At 48.9% G+C, this 20,654-nt stretch overlaps 1 protein-coding gene across 7 annotated transcripts in view; it reads right to left on the reverse strand.

Annotated features, from left to right (window-relative positions):
• INVS (inversin) overlaps positions 1-20,654 on the reverse strand; it is a 134,608-nt gene that overhangs the window by 11,025 nt on the left and 102,929 nt on the right. For 5 of the 7 annotated variants that reach the window (XM_070458413.1, XM_070458416.1, XM_070458411.1 and 2 more), the window contains 2 exons: positions 14,779-15,065; positions 1,204-1,873 (listed from right to left, as the gene is read on the reverse strand). In XM_070458413.1, coding sequence (XP_070314514.1) covers positions 1,204-1,873; positions 14,779-15,065 — 957 coding nt within the window. The remainder of the gene's footprint in view (positions 1-1,203; positions 1,874-14,778; positions 15,066-20,654) is intronic. The other 2 variants (XM_070458417.1, XM_070458418.1) reach the window with 1 other exon arrangement.

Consider the following 20,654-nt stretch of genomic DNA (forward strand, 5'->3'; position numbering starts at 1 on the left):
CGCTCCCCGGACGGGGACGGCATGGCTCCCACCGGCCCAGGACGGTCCGGCCGTCCCCCAGCTGTGGTCCACACCGGACGGCCTAACCTGGACTGGGGCCCTGGGAGGGCCTGCGGCGAGATGAGAGGACCGGAGGCGCAGGGCTCCCGCGCTCTTCCCCGACGCACGCCCTGCTGTGCGCATCGCGGCACCCCAGGAAGCCCGCCGCGCTCCCAGCACCGCTCCGCGCTCCCAGCACCGCTCCGCGCTCCGAGCGCACGCGGGTTTCTACGATAACGCCCAGTCCCTCAGGGCAGTGAGTCCGATTCCTGAGGAGTAAAGAGGGGAAACCATCTTCCATGTGCAGTGCTTTAGAGCTTACACAGCACACGGTATCTCATTCCAGCAACCCGTCACACAAGCAGGACAGGTGGCAGCGACTGCTAAACACCGCTTCACAGAGGAGGAGAGCCAGGGCCAGGGAGGCCGCTGCTCAAGGTCAGGTAATGCTAGAGCCTCACCTGAAACTCAGGCTTCCCGGGTGTTCACTTACAGCCCACCATCTTGGGTGCTCTCCTATCTTTCTGGGTAAAAACACCTTCCAAACAGCTTATTATAGATTCTTAAGATCTAAACATGTGTGAACCTCTTAGGTAGGAAAACTGGCCTTCTCAGGCCAGCACATGCAGTTCCCTAGGGTATCACAAGGGCTTTCCTGCTGGCTCGGTGGGAAAAAAACCCACCTGGAATGCAGGACACAGGTCCAGTCCCTGGTCTGGGAAGATCCCACACGCCTCTGAGCAGCCGGGCCTGTGCGCCACCCCGGAGGCTGTGGGCCACCCCGAGGCTGTGGGCCACCCCGAGGCTGTGCGCCACCCCGAGGCTGTGCGCCACCCCGAGGCTGTGCGCCACCCCGAGGCTGTGCGCCACGCCACCCCGGAGGCTGTGCGCCACCCCGAGGCTGTGCGCCACCCCACCCCCGAGGCTGTGCTCTGGGGCACACGCTCCGCAGCGAGACGCCGCCGCAGCGCAGAGCCTGCCCCCCCACAGGAAAGAGCAGCCTCCGCTCACCTCAGCCACAAGAAAGCCCGTGCAGCTATGAAGACCCAGAGAAACCCTAGATAAACAAAACTGCACAGATGAAGAGAGCGTCCCAGGGCAGAGCGAGTGTCGGGCCGGGCGGAGGACAGACAGAGCCAGCGCTCTTGTGCCCTGCCTTCCTACCTCCTCCAGGCCCGCTGGACGACCGCCGCGGCCCTGTTCTTCCTGCGGAACAGCTCCTTCCTGCTTCTTTCCCTCTGGATGATCTGCAGCCGCAGCTCTACGGGGAGAAGGGCGATGTTCACAGCCTGCGCAGGGAGGGCCCCGGGAGCCGGATCGGTCTCCGTGGGCAGCCGAGTGTCCTCAGACCGGGCCGATGCCCCCAGCTTCCTGACTCCTGATCGCAACACCTCTGTGCTCGGAGGCAGATCTGAGGAGGCCCCTCCTGCGAGCTTGTCCTGGGTCACCGTGGTCCTTGGCGTCCGGTGGTTGGGGGGGCTCTGCCCGGCGTGGACCGCCTCCCCCTTGGCACTGCCGGGCCTGCTGGACCCGGCCGGGGAGCGCCTCCCTCCTCTGAGCTCCTGGCCGCGCCTCTTCGGCGGCGCGCGCGCGGCCTTGGGGGCTGCCTCGGGCCGCCGGCTGCGCTCCTCGCCTTCCGCGGCGGGCCCGGCCGTCCGCACGCGGGACAGCTGCTTGCAGGAGCCTCTCCCCTCGTCGCCGCGCGGCTCAGCAGCCGTCTCACCTCTGGGCTTCCCGGCAGCGGAGACTCCCGGACACCTGTCCCCAGCACCGCCTTCGCTGGGGCTGAAGTGGACACAGGCAGGTCGGCCTCTAGAGTGTTCTCTGGCTGTTTCTTGGGGAGACAAGGAGAAGGGGACGAAGCATTACTGTCCAGACCTTGTCGGGTAGGGCAGTTCTGCGCACTTGTTCACCAAAAAAAAATTCAGACTTTTCCTTTCGTGTCGCCATGATAGTGATAGTATGATTAGGAAAAATTGTTTAAGTTCTTTTTCTAGTAATGGTAGGTTAGACAACCTGAAAGCCTTCCCCTATAGAAACTTAGAAATTCTGACTAAAATATAATAAGCATTATTTTTAAAGCACCATAGTGCCTTCAAGAAAAAGAAAAGAAATCCCTGGGGGCCAAAAACAAAGAGAAAACTGATAACTCTAGTAACAAGCTTGTGAGCTGATCCAGCAACAGTCAGGCGGTGAAGTGGTGAAGTGGGCAATGGCTGGTCTTATTAAATAATGGATTGTTTTAACATCCAGATAAGAACAGAAGACAAGCCTTGCAGGCAGAAAGTTAACTGGAAATGGGACACTGCATGAAGTCAGGACTCTTGAGGCAGTAAACTCTTGGGAAATGATAATCCAGATAAAAATATCTTCCCAGCACTAGAAGATGATAAAGAAATTTGTCTCAGCCTAAGTTCCAGATAGAGTAAAAGGTCATCCATGAGAGTTTGAAACCAAAGTGCTGAGCCTCACATAGGTTTGGTATTCATTTATTCTCAACCCAGAGGAAAAATTAATATGAAAATTGGTCTCAGGATGGTGGCGTGGCAGGAGCCGTCACAGAAGCAAAGGCAGTATTGCTTCAGGCCGTGCAGAGGGGGCCTCCTAAAATAACGCTGCAACCCAAATTACAGCATACACAAGCAAACAGCCTACTATGAGGGGCAGTTAACAGAGAAAAATAACAAGATTAGATCAACAAAAACGTCAACTAATAGAACAATGTGACTGTGCACACACATGTGCACAAAACATGCTCATTAAACACACAAAAGAAGTACAAAATTAGAGACAAAAAGTTTAAATTACTAAATATAATTATCTAAAATGAAACTGTTAGTCTTGAGGTAATAAACAGTGAAGGAACTTCTGCTTCTATAATGGAAGAATTCATGCATACTCACCAATAAGGACAATCAAAAAGTTAAAATATTACAACCACCTGTTTGCCAGGTGGCACTAGCAGTAAAGAACCTGCCTGCCAATGCAGAAGACATAAGAGACATGGGTTCGATCCCTGGGTCGGGAAGATCTCCTGGAGAAGGAAATGGCACCCCGCTCCAGTGTTCTTGCCTGGAGAATCCCATGGACAGAGGGGCCTGCTGGGCTACAGTCCATGGGCTGCAGAGAGTCAGACACGACTGAAGTGACTCAGCATGCATGCACCTGCCTGAGGCTCTCAGGAGCTAACAAGGCAGAAAATAAAAACGAAACAAGGCCAAGATCCAAGAAAACCAGGTGACCAGGAGATGAACAAGGCATCTGGGGTTCCTTGAGGTTTGGAGGGCAAAACTTGGAGTCCAGATTCTGCCAAGGAGCGTTGTTCCAGGGAGGAGAGGTGGACTGGCAGTGGACTGGCCGTCGCCGGCAGTGGGAGCCCACTGCCGCCTCACCTCAGTTCTGGGGCTGCGTTAGGGTGGCCTCGGCCGCCCTTTCTCCTGAACGCCCGACAGAAGTCCATCTACATCCGCCCTGGAGGGGTTATTGATCGCACCATGCTCGGCTGTAAGTTACTTCTCTAATTTCTTATACTCAAGGGCCCAGTACTTAGTGACAAATATACAGGGAGATGATACAAGACACAACTGAGAGAAGGAGAGAGGGAGAGAGAACAGGCAATGAAACAGACACGCAGGTTACCCGACGACGTGTTTTCAGGGACAGACTTTAAAATAACCATTCTTACGTGTGGAAGAATATGGATATTCTTCGTGTATGAAGGAAGGGTATGTAAGAAAATAGACTTGCACCTGCTCATTTGTACAAAACAAATACAGAAGGATAATCTGGAACCTGAAGACTAGATCCCTGCAAGGCTGGAGTGGGTAAGGGACAGAGAGATGAGGGGGATGGAGGCCGAGGAACAGGGTGAGGAGGGAGAAATGCTCTCCTGAATAAGACTTTCCATACCGCTCTCTCAGAATCATGATAATGTTCCACATGTACCAAAACAAAATTAGAAAAAAAAAGAATGAATTAAAATAACAATGCGATAACACTACACATGGTAAAAATAAAAAATACCGACAACATCAAATGCTGACGAGGGTGAGAAGCCGCAGGAATGCTCCCTCATTGCTGGTGGGATGCCAAATGGTGCAGCCACTTTGGAAGATGTCTGGCAGTTTCTTACGAAGCAGAACATATTCTTAGCAAACAATCCAGCAGTCCTCTTTGGTATCTTCCCAGATGAATTAAAACCTTATGTCTACCCAACGTCCTGCACATGGCTGTTTATAGTAGCTTCATTCATAATTGCCCAAACTTGAAGCAGACAAGACGTCCTTCAGTAGGTGAACATATAAATTATGCTATATCCAGACAAGGGAATATTATTCACAATAAAAAGGAGTGAACTAAAAGGAAATGAGTTTTTAAAAAAATGAACGTGTACCAAAAAGAAATGAGCTACCCAGCCACATAAGAATATTATGAAGTGAAATATTGCTATCCTTGCATGAACAGTACTCATACATATTAATAAGTGAAGGAGGTCACTATGAAAAGGCCATATACTGTATGATTCCAACTATATGACATTCTGGAAAACGGGAAAATTCTGGAGACGCTGAGTGGCTCAGTGGTTCCAGGGGCTCATGAGGCAGCGAAGCACGGGCAGAGCACAGTGGACGTTTAGGGCAGTGTGAGGTTAATTAGCGTCAACTTGGCTGGCGTAAGGGATGCCCAGAGAGCTGGGGAAACACCATTCTGGGTGTGTCTGTCAGGGTGTCTCAGCATTTGAACAGGTAACCTGAGTAAAGACCACCCTCACCAAGGCAGGTCGGCATGGTCCCGTCTATTTAGGGCCTAAACAGAAAACAATGGTGGAGGAAGCGTGATTTTCCTTTTTCGCTGGAGCTGGGACGTCCATTTTCTCCTGCCCTTGGATACAGGAGTTCCTGTTTCTCAGGTTTTTGGACTTGGACCAGGACTTTACCAAGCTTCCTGGGTGGCTCAGTGGTAAAGAATCCACTTAACCGATGCAGGAGATGCAGGAGAGACACAGGTTCAATCCCTGGGTCAGGAAGGTCCTCTAGAGTAGGAAATGGCAACCCACTCCAGTATTCTAGCCTGGAAAACTCCATGGACAGAGGAGCCAGCGGGTGACAGTCCATGGGGTCACCAAGAGTCAGACACACTTAGCACAACAACTTAAACCATCAGCCCCTCGATTTCCAAAACTCTGGACTCAGAGCATCTGTTCCTTTGTTTTCAAGCTTTCAGACTCACTGAGTCACATTGCCAGCTTTCCTGGGGCTCCAGCTTCCAGATGCTGGACTGTGGGTCTTCTCGGCCTCCATAATCAAACACGCAACCTATACCAAATCTCCTTTAACGTCTGCCTGCTTGCCTGCCTATCTGTCTGTCTGTCTATCTATCTATTTGTCTTTCTTATTCGTTCTGTTTCTCTGGAGACCCCTGATAAAAGATGTATAACTATTCTGTATGATATAATACAGGATACAAGTTATTACACATTTGTGAAAACCCACAGACTGTGTAACACCAGGCTGAATGCTGCTGTAAACTGGACTTGCCTGATAACGACGTGTCAGCGTCAGCTCAGTTCAGTTCAGTCGCTCAGTCGTGTCCGACTCTTTGCCACCCCACGGACTGCAGCCCTCCAGGCCTCCCTGTCCATCACCAACTCCCAGAGCTTGCTCAAACCCATGTCCATCAAGTTGGTGATGCCATCCAACCATCTCATCCTCTCTCGTCCCCTTCTCCTTCTGCCTTCAATCTTTCCCAGCATCAGGGTCTTTTCCAATGAGTCAGCTCTTCACATCAGGTGGCCAAAGCATTGGAGCTTCAGCTTCAGCATCAGTCCTTCCAATGAACACCCAGGACTGATCTCCTTTAGGATGGACTGGTTGCATCTCCTTGCAGTCCAAGGGACTCTCAAGAGTCTTCTCCAGCACCACAGTTCAAAAGCATCAATTCTCTAGTGACAAACTTAGTTTATGGTCCAACTCTCTCATCCATACATGACCACTGGAAAAACCATTGCTTTGACTAGATGGACCTTTGTCAGCAAAGTGAGGTCTCTGCTTTTTAATATGCTGTCTAGGTTTTTCAGAGCTTTTCTTCCAAAGAGCAAGCATCTTTTAATTTCATAACTGCAGTTACCATCTGCAGTGATTTTGGAGCCCAAGAAAATAGTCTGTCACTGTTCCCATTGTTTCCCCATCTATTTGCCATGAAGTGATGGGACCCAATGCCATGATCTTAGTTTTTTGAATGTTGAGTTTTAAGCCAGCTTTTTCACTCTCCTCTTTCACTTTCATCAAGAGGCTCTTTAGTTCTTCTTCACTTTCTGCCATAAGGGTGGTGTCATCTGCATATCTGAGGTTATTGATGTTTCTCCTGGCAATCTTGATTCCAGCTTGTGCTTCTTCCAACCCACCGTTTCTCATGATGTACTCTGCGTGACGTTAAATAAGCAGGGTGACAATATACAGCCTTGACGTACTGTTTTCCCAATTTGGAACCAGTCTGTTGTTCCATGTCCGGCTCTAACTGTTGCTTCTTGACCTGCATACAGGTTTCTCAGGAGGCAGGTCAGGTGATCTGGTATTCCCATCTCTTTAAGAACATTCCACAGATTGTTGTGTTCCACACAGTCAAAGGCTTTAGCCTAGTTAATGAAGCAGAAGCAGATGTGTCAGTGTAGGTTCATCAATTGTTGACAAATGTGCCATTCTGGTGCCGGGTGCTGATGATGGAGGAGTCCACGCATTTGTGAGCAGGAATGTGTGAGAGCTCTCTCTACTTCCTGCTCTGTTTTGCTGTGACCTTAAAACTGCTCTAAAACACAAACTCTAGGCTTTTCCCTGGTGGCTCAGAGGTAAAGAACTTGCCTGCCAATACAAGAGACACAGAATTCGGTCCCTGATCCAGGAATCCCACATGCTGCGGGGCACCTGAGCCCTTGTGCTCCAGGTACTGAGCCAGTGCTCTAAGCCTGGGAGCCGCAACTGCTGAGCTCGAGGCTGCAGCTACTGAAGCCTGCACTCGCCCGAGCGTGCTCCACAACCAGAGGAACCACTGTGATGGCCTACCGCAGCGCGCCTCTCACGGCAACGAGAAGGCCACGCACCACAGCTAGAGTCGGCAACGAGGAGGCCACGCACCACAGCTAGAGTCTCCCCGCTCACCGCGATGGCCTACCGCAGCGCCTCCCACGGCAACGAGGAGGCCACGCACCACAGCTAGAGTCTCCCCGCTCACCGCGATGGCCTCCCGCAGCGCGCCTCTCACGGCAACGAGGAGGCCACGCACCACAGCTAGAGTCTCCCCGCTCACCGCAATGGCCTCCCGCAGCGCGCCTCTCACGGCAACGAGAAGGCCACGCACCACAGCTAGAGTCTCCCCGCTCACCGCAATGGCCTCCCGCAGCACGCCTCTCACGGCAACGAGAAGGCCACGCACCACAGCTAGAGTCTCCCCGCTCACCGCGATGGCCTCCCGCAGCGCCTCTCACGGCAACGAGGAGGCCACGCACCACAACTAGAGTCTCCCCGCTCACCGCGATGGCTTCCCGCAGCGCGCCTCTCACAGCAACGAGAAGGCCACGCACCACAGCTAGAGAGTCTCCCCACTCACCGCGATGGCCTCCCGCAGCGCCTCTCACGGCAACGAGAAGGCCACGCACCGCAGCTAGAGTCTCCCCGCTCACCGCGATGGCCTCCCGCAGCGCGCCTCTCATGGCAACGAGGAGGCCACGCACCACAGCTAGAGTCTCCCCGCTCACGCAACAAAGCCCGCAGCATGCCCGCAGCGCCAACCTCATACATGCAACGAAAAGCACGCAACCACAGCTAGAAGTTCTCCCCACTCAAACTGCGATGGGCCTCCCGCAGCGCCTCTCACGGCAACGAGAAGGCCACGCACCGCAGCTAGAGTCTCCCCGCTCACCGCGATGGCCTCCCGCAGCGCGCCTCTCATGGCAACGAGGAGGCCACGCACCACAGCTAGAGTCTCCCCGCTCACCGCGATGGCCTCCCGCAGCGCGCCTCTCAGGGCAACGAGAAGGCCACGCACCACAGCTAGAGAGTCTCCCCGCTCACCGCGATGGCCTCCCGCAGCGCGCCTCTCATGGCAACGAGGAGGCCACGCACCACAGCTAGAGTCTCCCCGCTCACCGCGATGGCCTCCCGCAGCGCCTCTCACGGCAACGAGGAGGCCACGCACCACAGCTAGAGAGTCTCCCCGCTCACCGCGATGGCCTCCCGCAGCGCGCCTCTCACGGCAACGAGGAGGCCACGCACCACAGCTAGAGTCTCCCCGCTCACCGCGATGGCCTCCCGCAGCGCGCCTCTCACGGCAACGAGGAGGCCACGCACCACAGCTAGAGTCTCCCCGCTCACCGCGATGGCCTCCCGCAGCGCCTCTCACGGCAACGAGAAGGCCACGCACCGCAGCTAGAGAGTCTCCCCGCTCACTGCAACTAGAGAAAAGCCCGCACAGCACTGGAGGCCCAGCAAGGCCAAAACCAGGTAAGTACAATGTTTAAATCTTTTTGAAAAAGCAAATTCTATCATAAAGAGACAAATAATGAAGAGACTATTATTAATAGGTATTATTACACACTAATAACTAATAGTGATAAAAATAATGTGACTTGGGTATTAGTAGAGGCAGAACAGTGAGAAAGAACAGAAAGCTAAAACTATTCCCATTTACGAAAGTAAAGGTGGCATTCTGAACGAGACGAGGTGCTCACAGACGCTGGCCATGACCCCAGAGAGCAACGCTACGCTCTCCAGAAGCCTTCTTCACAAGCCTACTGCCAGCACAGTAGCTCCAGACGGCTCCATGTTTATGGCTAGCATGACCACTTATTCTCTAAAAAGAAACCATTCGATTACAAACGAACTATACAACAAATTAAATATGAGATATTAAAAATTAGAAAATATATGTATTTATTTTAAAGTGAGAAAAAATGTTTTCTTGGCATAAAACCACAAAGAGAAAATCTCAGATGAAAAAATGAAACAGAATTATAGGGTATGCAAAAAAGTTTATTATATATGAGAGAGAAAGGTTACTATCCTTATTACATAAAAAGATTTCAGAACTATTAAGAAAATGAAAAACCAATACAAAAATTGACAGAGGATTTTAGTGAATAATCCAGAAAATAAATACATAAAGCCAATAAAAATATGACAAAATTTCATCTTACTAACTAGGATTTAGTAAAACCATTATTTGCCTAAGTGTTTGGAGAGAGTTTTTTTGGTTTTTGCTTTTGAAAGGGTGAAGGCGAGGGTGGGATGTTTCCAGAGAATAGCATCGAAACATGTATATCTATAGTGGAACAAACTTCTTCAACCTTCTTGGTAAGAAGCTTGGCAGCAAGTTTAAAGACCTATGAATATTAGAGATAAACACAAAACTTTGTATGAAAAGCTGTTTGGTTTACATATTCTGTAACACAGGCATGATTAAACAAAGCATGTTGTATTCATAATCTGATATAATAATAAGCAGCTATTAATTGCCAACATCCACTGGATCATCGAAAAAGCAAGAGGGTTCCAGAAAAACATCTATTTCTGCTTTGTTGACTATGCCAAAGCCTTTGACTGTGTGGATCACCACAAACTGTGGAAAATTCTGAGAGAGATGGGAATACCAGACTACCTGACCTGCCTCTTGAGAAACCTGTATGCAGGTCAGGAAGCAACAGTTCGAACTGCACATGGAACAACAGACTGGTTCCAGTTAGGAAAAGGAGTACGTCAAGGCTGTATATTGTCACCCTGCTTATTTAACTTATATGCAGAGTACATCATGAGAAACGCTGGGCTGGAGGAAGCACAAGCTGGAATCAAGATTGCTGGGAGAAATATCAATAACCTCAGATATGCAGATGACAGCACCCTTATGGCAGAAAGTGAAGAACTAAAGAGCCTCTTGAAAGTGAAAGAAGAGAGTGAAAAAGTTGACTTCAAGCTCAACATTCAGAAAACTAAGATCATGGCATCCGGTCCCATCACTTCATGGGAAATAGAGGGGAGATAGTGGAAACAGTGTCAGACTTTATTATTTTGGGCTCCAAAATCACTGCAGATGGTGACTGCAGCCATGAAATTAAAAGACGCTTGCTCCTTGGAAGGAAAGTTATGACCAACCTAGACAGCATATTAAAAAGCAGAGACATTACTTTGCCAACAAAGGTCCATCTAGTAAAGGCTATGGTTTTTCCAGTAGTCATCTATGGAGGTGAGAGTTGGACTATAAAGAAAGCCGAGAGCCGAAGAATTGATGCTTTTGAACTGTGGTGTTGGAGAAGACTCTTGAGAGTCCCTTGGACTGCAAGGAGATCCAACCAGTCCATCTGAAGGAGATAAGTCCTGGGTGTTCATTGGAAGGACTGATGCTGAAGCTGAAACTCCAGTACTTTGGCCACCTGCTGCGAAGAGTTGACTCATTAGAAAAGACCCTGGTGCTGGGAGGGATTGGGGGCAGGAGGAGAAGGGGATGACAGAGGATGAGATGGCTGGGTGGCATCACTGACTCAATGGGCATGAGTCTGAGTCAACTCTGGGAGTTGGTGATGGACAGGGAGGCCTGGCGTGCTGCGGTTCGTGGGGTTGCAAAGAGTTGGACATGACTGAGTGACTAAACTGAACTGATTAACACTTTTGGTGAAAACAAAGAAATGATGTTAAGAATACCTCAAAACAGGATGTCCACAATTTTCTGATTTAAAAAAAAATTAGAAGCGTTTGTATAATTGTTTACTTTTAAGATTTTTAAAAAAGATTTTTGTTTATTCTTAGGATTTTTATTTGTTCTTCTTCTTTTCTCTGATTTAAATTTTTTGGTAACATACATTAACTAATTTTACAATTATGAGAAAATGTCATTTTCTGTTTAAATAAAAAGTACCCCACTACCAAAAAAAAAAAACCCCAAAACCCAGCAATTAGAATCAGCTAGGATGTGGGAAAGAATCCAAGATGGAATAAAAGTAATAACAAATAAACCTAACACTATTACAAATAGATGAGGTAACCACACTAAAACGTGGAGAAGGGAACTTACCAAAGTAACTTTGTAAAATCATGCTTTGGCTGAGCACTGTAAGACTAAGGAATATATGAAATACTGAGCTCTATTTAGTAAATTTCTTTCTCAAAGGCGTATGGGATGGCAATCCTAAAACTACTTTATGTGTATAATGGGATTAAACAAATAAGCATATATATCACAGATAGTTGAAGCCAGATCTGTCGGAGAAAAAAATTTCAAATAAAAAAGATAAAAGCTAGTATAAAATCTGTGGTGTCAAATGCAACTGGAGGTATTGGTATGAAAACAGTGTGTGTGTGATATACATACACAAATAGATGCCAAATAGATACAAATATTTCTCAGTTCTCTCTGTTGAAAGGGCTCGGGAGCAATGACCGTCCAATAGTGGTATACACACCTAGCATTCAGATCTTGGTTTCTATCACCATCTTGAACAAAAGGAACCAGGTTGCGCTGAACCAGAGAAGTGTAGATTACAAGGCTTTGGATAGGGAAGCAATCTGATGAGCTTCCACCTTTGAAGGCACTGATATGCTCACACATTGAGAAGAACATGGTTTAGAAGAATCAGAGTAGATAAGGAAGACCAGCTGGGCAACACTGCAATAGCCCAGGACAGAGATGAAGGTAAACAAACGTTAGGTCGACTGTCGGTGGCAGCAGATGAGATGGAGAACGGATCTGGAAGATATTTCGGAAGTAAAGGTGACCAGACTCGGTGACAGACTGGATTTTGAGTGGTAAACGAAAAGAAGATAATGATCAGATTTTACTCCTGGGATGGACATACAGATGGATGAATATGTCATTGACCAATATCAGGAACAGGTTTACATGAAATCACGATCAATTCTACCTTGCACAGGTTGAGTTTGAGATACCTTGGGGATATCTAAATGATGACATAGTAAAAAACTGCATACACATAACTGGGGTAAGGAAAGAGGTAAACCAACAGCTTGCTGCCTTAGCCACCGTGCATGTTCCACTGATACTCCCACCAGTCATACCCCCTGAATCTCAAGCACTTAGCCAGTACTATACAGATATATATTCAACAAATGCTTATTGTATCTCTTATGTGCCCAACACCCTGCTGGGATCCAGAAGTGAGAGACATAGTGGTCCTTATGATAGACTGTTTAATGGCCAAGAATTCTTCCCATCCGAGGATCCACTCAACTTTCAAATGTGATTTTGCAATATGTCTATGTCTCCACTCTCTTGAACTGGGCTGGCCTTGTGAATTGCTCTAATCCACAGAATGTGGTAGAAGGGATGTGATAGTTCTGGAGCCCAGGCCTCAAAAGGGCTTGTAGTTTCTGCTTTCCTTTTTCAGGACACTGCCCTGAGAATAGTATGCAAGTAAGATGATCTAACTTACTGGAGGATGAAAGGGCTTATAGAAGAGAACTGAGACGCCAATCGCGAACAGCCAGCACCAACTGTCAGAAACGCGAAGGAAGACATCGGGACTTTCCAGCCTGACCACCCTTCTAGCAGCTACAAAAGCAAGCCCAGCTGATCCAGTAGAGGGGCTGCCTAACCAACCCACAGAACTGTGAGAAATAATACAGCACTGTTTTCAGCCACCGAGTTTGGAGGGTGGGCTGTTACGCCACTAGAGATAATCAACACAGAAACTGATACCTAAGAAAGAGGCTTGCTGGCCTAGCAAAAACCCAAAGCACTGACTTTTGGACTGGCTGGTGAGCAGAGGTTAGAAAGACAATGAAGAAACTATTAGTGAAGACTAGAGAAGTGCTATAGGAAGTTGCTCTAGGAGTTGCTACAGGAGTCTGGAAAAAAGTGACCCATGCAGTTCAGTGGCATGATAATTGGCAAAACTGTCACCTGCAGTAACTTGGAAGACAGAAGTAGAGAAAGGTCTACTTGAAAAATAATCATTGATGTGGTTTTGGAACATGAAGTGAACTCAATCAGATTCACACGGAGACCCATGAATTTTTTGAAATAATTGTATCACTGAGAGTACCGCCAGCTTGACCTGATGGAGGCGATTTCAACACAAAGGAGCCCCTGGGGCCGCAATTTCCCTTACGCTGCAAACAGGCTAAGAAAGCTACTCAGCTGCAAACATGGGCCACGTCTCACTGAAAAGGAAGACTTCTCAGCGCGGCCAAGAACCCAGGCGGCGCAGCCCAGAGCCAAGACAGACATGGCATGGAAAACACACAGAGGAGTAAAACCAGGCCTTAATCAAGGCATGTTTCATACCTCGGAGTAGGGGCCTGCTAATGTATGACCAGTTAGCTTTCAGAATTGCTGTGGACCAGTCTCTCCTCTTCTGGAGCAGGAGTGTCTGTTGTGGCCTGTGTGCATCCACAGTTGCTCAGTCGTGTCCGACTCTGTGACCCCGTGGACTGTAGCCCACCAGGCTCCTCAGTCCATGAAATTCCCCAGGCCAGAACACTGGAGTGGGTTGCCATTTCCTTCTCCAGGGGATCTTCCCGACCCAGGGGTCAAGTGCAAATCTCCTGCACTAGTACGTGGATTCTTTACCACTAAGCCCCCTGGGATTCTGTTCCGACCTCACCGTTGCTTGCTGGATGCACGTGTGGGCCAGTGTGTGTTCTTGTTGGCTGCTCCTCTGAATCAGAAAGACTCACGCATGGGGAATCTCACACGGGTCTCAAGATCCCAGACTTCAAACTTGATGTGTTAACTGGGATGAGATTTTTGGGTCCTAAGATAAGGGGTGAAGCATTTTACATGTGGGAGAAATGTAAATAATCTGTGACCAAAAAGGAACTGTGATAGGTTGTTTAATAGCCAAAAGTTACTCCCATCTTAGTATGCAAAGATGGATTCTATTTCTTTATATTATTTAGTCTGGGAAGGTCATACAACTTGCCTTGATCAATAAAACGTGGTGTGCACATTCTTGAGCCTACTCTTCAAGAAGTCTTATAGCTTTTTCCTGTGTTTTGTTAGAACGATGTCCAAGACCTGTGTAAGGAAGCCAGTCTAGCCGATGGGAGGATGAAACGCCATGTAAGAGAGTCAAGGAATCCCAGTGGACAACCATCATCAACTGCCAGATACTCAAGTCAGTCCATCTTAGACCAACCAATTCAACTGACCTCGACCTGAATGTAGCCACATGAGTGAGTGTAGATGATGCCTGAAGAGAACTGTGAGACCCCCACAGAATCACGGGAAATAGGAAACTGTTCTTGTAAATCACTGAGTTTAGGGTAGTCTGTTACAAAGCATTAGATAACTGAAGCAATCCTGATTTTACAGGTTGTACAGTCTAGTGGAAAAAACAGACAAGTAAGCCAGTAATCCACTAAGAGTGCAAGGTGACGGTCTTTACAATAGGATGCACAGGAAAGCTGCGGGAGCGTATAGAAGGAAAAAAGCTTCATCTGGTGGGAAGGCGTGAGTGTCAGAGGAAGGAGCATTCACTCTGAGAGCTAAAAGTAAGAGGCCCTTTTAATTACCATGGGTAAAGGGACTGCTATATACCCATCCCAAGCTAAGAAAGAATTTGAGGAAATACAACAGGGAGGGAAGAAAAGAGAAACAAGAAATAAACAGATAATAAATGATACAGTGGCAGACTTAAGTGCTGACATAATTACCTTAAATGTAAGTGGTCTAAATATTATGAAACTAAAGAGCCCACAGTCCATGGGTTAGCACTGAATCGCGAGGCAATACACTTACCATTTGGTTTTCTGGGTTCTGTTCTCTGCAAGTCCGGGCAGAGCTGCGGCTCCTTCTGGGGGGCTCTGCTTGGAGACCCTCTACCTGGAGACCGTCTGCAGACTCTCCGCTCAGGGCCTTGGGCCTCGTCGCTGCAGGGGGGCTGTCTGCTGGGGGCCCGGCTCTGTCCGTGGGGCTCGGCTCGGGTGCTGGGCAGGCAGAGGGCGGTGTGGGGCCTGCAGGAATCTGCGCTCAGCCCCCCTTTCTGCTGCTCCGCCTCTCTGCGCCTGTGTTCTTCTTCTCGCTTCCTGGGAACAAAACCAAGGGCAAGGAGGGAAAATCCAGAGCGTTACCTATTCAAGTATTCCTGAGTGATTGATTTTTAAAAGGAGCTACCACAACACAGGGGGGATTTGGTAGCGCACAATTTCACAGATTCCTGACTTTTGTATCTGAAAGGGTAATGGAGCTGGAAAGAACCTTACAGGTCAACCTGTGCCCAGCTGGGACACACGTGACATGAAACTGGTGAGACACAACAGGACCCCACGGTGTGTGTCCCCAAGCTCGTGACCCCGGAGCTGTGACTGCAGTCTGTGCTCCTGTTCCAGAAAGTACATCGGAATGCAACTGAGGGTGATCAGCACAAAAGCCTTTAATCTTCTCTCTTCATTAAAAAGACCACTGGCAACTGTAATGATGACACGAAAAAATCATGCAAGAAGGCCTTGAACAAGTCACTTTCCTGTCGAAGACTCAGCTTCTCCAGGGCTAAGGCTTGTGTGATAGCTCTGTGTGCATGTGTGTGTGCGTGCGCACAGCTGTGTCTGACTCTCTTGCAACCCCATGGACTGTAGCCCGCCAGACTCCTCTGTCATGGAATTTTCCAGGCAAGAATACTGGAGTGGGTTGTCACTGCCTGCCCCAGGGGATCTTCCCGAGCCAGGGATGGAGCCTAAGTCTCTTGCATCTCCTGCACGGGCAGGTGGGTTCTTTCCCACTGCTGCCACCTGAGAGGCGCTTCTATGACAGCTGATAACCCTGAACTGATTTAAGAGTCTGTCTGGATGTCTTGTGAAAGCCCCAGTGGCTCAAATGGTAAAGAATCTGCCTGCAAAGCAGGAGGCCAAGATTTGATCCCTGGGTCGAAAAGATCCCTTGGAGAAGGAAATGGGTGCCCACTCCAGTATTCTTTCCTGGAGAATGCCATGGACAGAGGAGCCTGGCAGGTTGCAGTCCATGGGGTCACAAACAGCCAGACACGACTGAGTGACCAGCAGTTTTTTACTTTTACTTTCAGAATGTCTTCATAAAATCAGGGCTATGTTTTATAATGAGATGGAGAACTTTCTTTTATCAGAGTATCTGGTATCAGGATCCCTCTCAGTTGGGGGCCTTGTTTAGACAAAGACTTTAATAAGCTTGAGGACAGGATTGAGGGCTGGTAGAAGGTAAGACCCTCATGGCCTAGGTGATGACTGACGGTGAGGCTCCAGAGAAGAGGCCTGCTCTGTCAGGAAACAAAGAATTTATTTGCAGTTCCTGACAGGGAGGGAAGAGATGAAAGAACAAGAGAGAGAACGGAGGGGGAAGAAAGAGGAGGTGAAAGACTGGGTACCGCGTGGAGCAAGGGTGGGACAGAGAATCCACCAGGGTGAGGGGACAGACAAGGACTTTAGATCCGTGATTCACACGCTTTAAGGAATGCAGTCTCCTGGGATCTTGGTAAAACCTAGATGCTGACTTGCCAGGCCGGGGGTAGAGCTCAAGATATTGTATTTCTATCAAGCACCCAGGTCATACAGGTACTGTCGGGCCTCCGACTACACCCTGAGAAGCTAAGCTTAAGAGAACAGGCAAGTCTCACGTGGGCTGTTAATTATACCGTTATGGGATATGAAATGGGAGTCTTGATGATACCAGTTTTCTGGGAGGCCTCCCACGCTCATACATGCCTTTCCATAAGCACCCTGAAAGTTTCAGGCTAAGGTCCCAGACACAGAAGCAAGAGCTGAGACAGAGACCCCAAGCCCCCAGGAAGTCACAGAATTCAGATTTCCAGACTGTGCAATTTGAAGCAAAGCTTATTTATATCTCAAGGGACAGGGAAGACCAGATGACAGATATCTGAGTCACACTTAAACATAAAGCCTGGTCAACTCAAGTCCCCTTCTGAAGGTCTCTCGGCCTGAGCTGTGAAGGCCTCCTGAGAGGTGCCCGCTGGGTGCCAGCCCAGAGAAAGTGTCCGGCGGGCCGTGCTGAGCGGAGCATCGCTCGAACGTGCTCATTCAGCCGTGGTCGCTGCAGGCCGCTCCGAGCACCGACACCGCCATACGCTGCGCTGCAGTCGACGGTGGGGCCGGACAGCCTGTCGTCCTCGCTGCTTGGGATTCACACGGACACTAGCAGGGGCCATTTCAGTGTGATTCGTCTGGGAGAAGCCTGCTTGCAGAAGGAGGTGGAAGTATCTGGGTGGCAGAGGCACTGCTAATTGATCTAACAGCCTTGCTCCTGGCAGGGAGGTGGGGAGCTGCTCTCTTTACGAGGCTGGATGAATAGAGCTGCTTTAAGAGAACGGTGGTCCTGCAGACAGACAGGCACGTGGGGTTGCCCAGCCTGGCACCTGCGTGGATATATCACTGCCATCAAGGGGGCCTTTGAGGTGATAACCTAGACTTTGTTATTTGAGCAGTCATTTATTTCTCTTTGTTTTAGGAGACCAAACAGCTCTCCTTTTCAACTCCAAGAAGCCGCCATACAGTTAGCCCCGGGGGGCAAACTTTGTCACTGCAGACCTTTCTGGGCCTCCCACAAGGACAGAGATGGGACAAATAGGGGACCAGCCTTTCAGAGTGATCAGGCTGGCCAGCAAGTGGGGAGCTCTGCCTTTTTAAGACTCCTCTGGAGGGGGAGGTTTGCCAAGGGGTTGGTTTTTCATTGTGGTAGAACTCAGTAAGCCGAGAGAAAGAATGTAAGCAGGAGAAGATATAATTACACCCATAGCTGATGAACAGAATTAATGTTTTTCAAAAACTGATGCATTTTGCACTTAAATCTTTCAATGCACATGTTCCACAAATGTGCATTTCGGGAGAGCTGTGGTTCTTGATGCAAAAGTTGTGCTCACCGAGGAGACGGAGGGGGGATCAGAAGCGGCAGTGGTGCCTGACCTGCATCCTGTTTTATCTATGCTGCCGCCTTGAAGCAAAAAGCAGCCGCCGCCCCAGAGATGCACACACAGGAAACAGCTCCTGCGAACAGAACATGTCCTGTGTGTGTTAGTTTCCCTGGGAAAGAAGGTCCAGAACCACTGCTCAGAGTCTAAGATGCTGAGAGGATCTCAGTTTGCTGAGGCCAGGCTCTTACTCGGCAGATAAGGAAACTGAGGCAGAGAGCTTAGTGGCCCGCCCGATGTTACGTGCTAAACTACATACAGAGCTGAGCTGGACTTGGCAGCTTTACTTCATCCTGTAAAATTCACCTCACAAAATCATTTTTAAAAATTTCAATCTTCTTCTATCATGTAAATAATGAATTGGGTCATAAGAAGAAAGTGGCAACATCACATCAAAGTGACCATTAACAGCATTCAAGATAGCTTCTAGCTTAGCTTTCAGTCCAAAACTCTTAGACTCAATAATAATCCTAAAATTTCAGCGTGTTTTCTCTGACTAATTTATTGCAGAATGTCAAAGATCTTTAATCTTCACAGTGGGCCATGCTATACACTTGACCTATTTTTGTAAAGTTCAGGAAACAAATACAAGAGGACAAACTAGAGTGACTCTACTTTACATGAAAATTTAAAGAGAAAAAAAAAATCCTGGCCATGACACAGCAAGCAATGTCTTGGCGGGAAATTTATCAGGATGGTTAAGATGGCAAAATCCTAACTAGCCCCACATTTCCTCCCTTCCTCGAAGGGGAGTCAGCCAGACAACAGCTTCTGATGGGCCACCAGTTAGTCTGGCTGTGCTGTCTCTCCAGAGAATGAGAGAAAGCCGAGCAGGGATCGGATCTCTGACGCCTCCCTCAGGCCCGGGCCACCGGAGGGCGAAGGGGGAGGTCTCCAAAGATGGGCTAGAGGAACCGGGGCTGTCCCACCCACGGGAACAAAGGCCGGAGCACACTCGGCGGTGCACACCTCTGCAGGGCTGCGGCGGTGCAAGGACACAGCCCGGGGCTCTCCCGAGACGGGCCCAGGGCCCACGGGGGGACTTGACGGAGCAGCAGCCTAGATGGCAACAGCAAAAAGAAAAAAGGCCAAAAAAAGAAACCAGGTGCGCTCTGCACTGCGGCCGGCACCATCACAGCCAGTGAGGTTTGTCCGAGCTGTGGTTATTGCTCATTGAGACCTTTTCCAAGGAACGAACGTGGGTCAGTTGCAGTGAGCGGACGGACCGAGGGCCTGTTATACAGAGTGACGTCAGGAAGAGGAGGACTAATACTGTAGACGAATGCATATACATGAAATCGAGAAGAACAGTACTGATGAACCTATTAATAAGGAAGAAATGGACAGGCAGATACAGAGAACAGACTGTGGATACAGTGGGGAAAAAAGAGGGTAGGGTAGAGTGGAGAAAGTGTCAGTGACACATATAGACTATCACGTGTAAAACAGTTACTGCGAAGCCGGCATATAACACAAGGAGCACAGCCTGGCTCTCGGAGACGGCCTGGAGGGGTGGGATGGGAGAGGAGAGGGAGAGGAGAAATGTGTAGTTGTGACTAATTCCCCTTATTGCGTGGCGGAGGCCAACACAACATTGTAAAGCAATTATCCTCAACAAAAAAAAAGGAAGGAGGAAAAAAGAAAGCAAATGATGAAAAGACTGCTTGTTGTGCAGAGAACTAGGTCAAGGGCAGTAACTTCAACGACCTGAACGTTCCACGGCTTCAGCATCTCCGCACTGGATGCATGTGTTCGCACAACGTGGCACATTCTTGCCTCTGGGTCTGGAAAGTTTAAGTCCTGGAAGTCGAGGGAGTTTTTTTTTTCCCTACCCCACTGTGTGGCTTCCACAGAGAGCTGCATTAATAGTTGTCCAGTTTTATCAAAAAGAAAGTAATCCTGCCAGACACCACAGAAATAGAGCAGACTCATTCTCACTCATGAGTACTCAATTGCCAGCGCCATGAGCACAGGACGAAGAGAGGTTTGAGAGGTGTGATCTAAAGGGTTCCACAGAGAAGGAGGGTTAAGTTAGCGTGTCCCGCTGTTGCAGTGATTACACCTGGATTTGCCCTGGTGACTTTCTTGGCCACAGTCCTGGTGGGGGCTTGGGGCCAACTAATTTTCTTCCCTTTCTCAACGATTTAGGAGAACACTGGTATGCTCTGCCAGGTTAGCTCTGAGTCATAAGAAGCTTTTTACTGAACTGTGCTGCAGAACTGACGGTGGTGGCTTGGTAGCACTCTCTTACCAGTCACTGGAAACAACACGGCCCAATAGAGTAAGTGCTGGGTCAAGACGAAAGCTGACTTGGGGGCCTGCTGACCTTTGGCACCAACAGTTACATACTACATATAAGTCAGAGAAAAGAAGCAGGGCCCTTCCATGCCGGCCTATCAGATAGTGCGAGGATCTGGAGAGCCTACTGGATAAGCATGCAGAACCAAGCCATGGTCGGAACCCTGGCCTCGGGAAGACCAGATCCATGTGCCAACCTCCTCCCTGACTAGCTCAGTGATTTAAGGCAAGCTAATCGGTGTTATCATCCCCTGCATGAAATGAGTTTAAGGACAGTTGCCTAGTTTACTTTACTGAGTTATTGTAAGGGTTTAATGTACAAGAATTTTGTAAGCTGTAAAGCACTATATCAATACAAGTATCATTATTATTTTATTGACAGGTAAAGCTGTTAAGCTGTCACTGGTTCTGGCTGGAAGTGAAG

The sequence above is a fragment of the Odocoileus virginianus genome, chromosome 29, assembly GCF_023699985.2.
Source record: "Odocoileus virginianus isolate 20LAN1187 ecotype Illinois chromosome 29, Ovbor_1.2, whole genome shotgun sequence".
Taxonomy (NCBI): domain Eukaryota; kingdom Metazoa; phylum Chordata; class Mammalia; order Artiodactyla; family Cervidae; genus Odocoileus; species Odocoileus virginianus.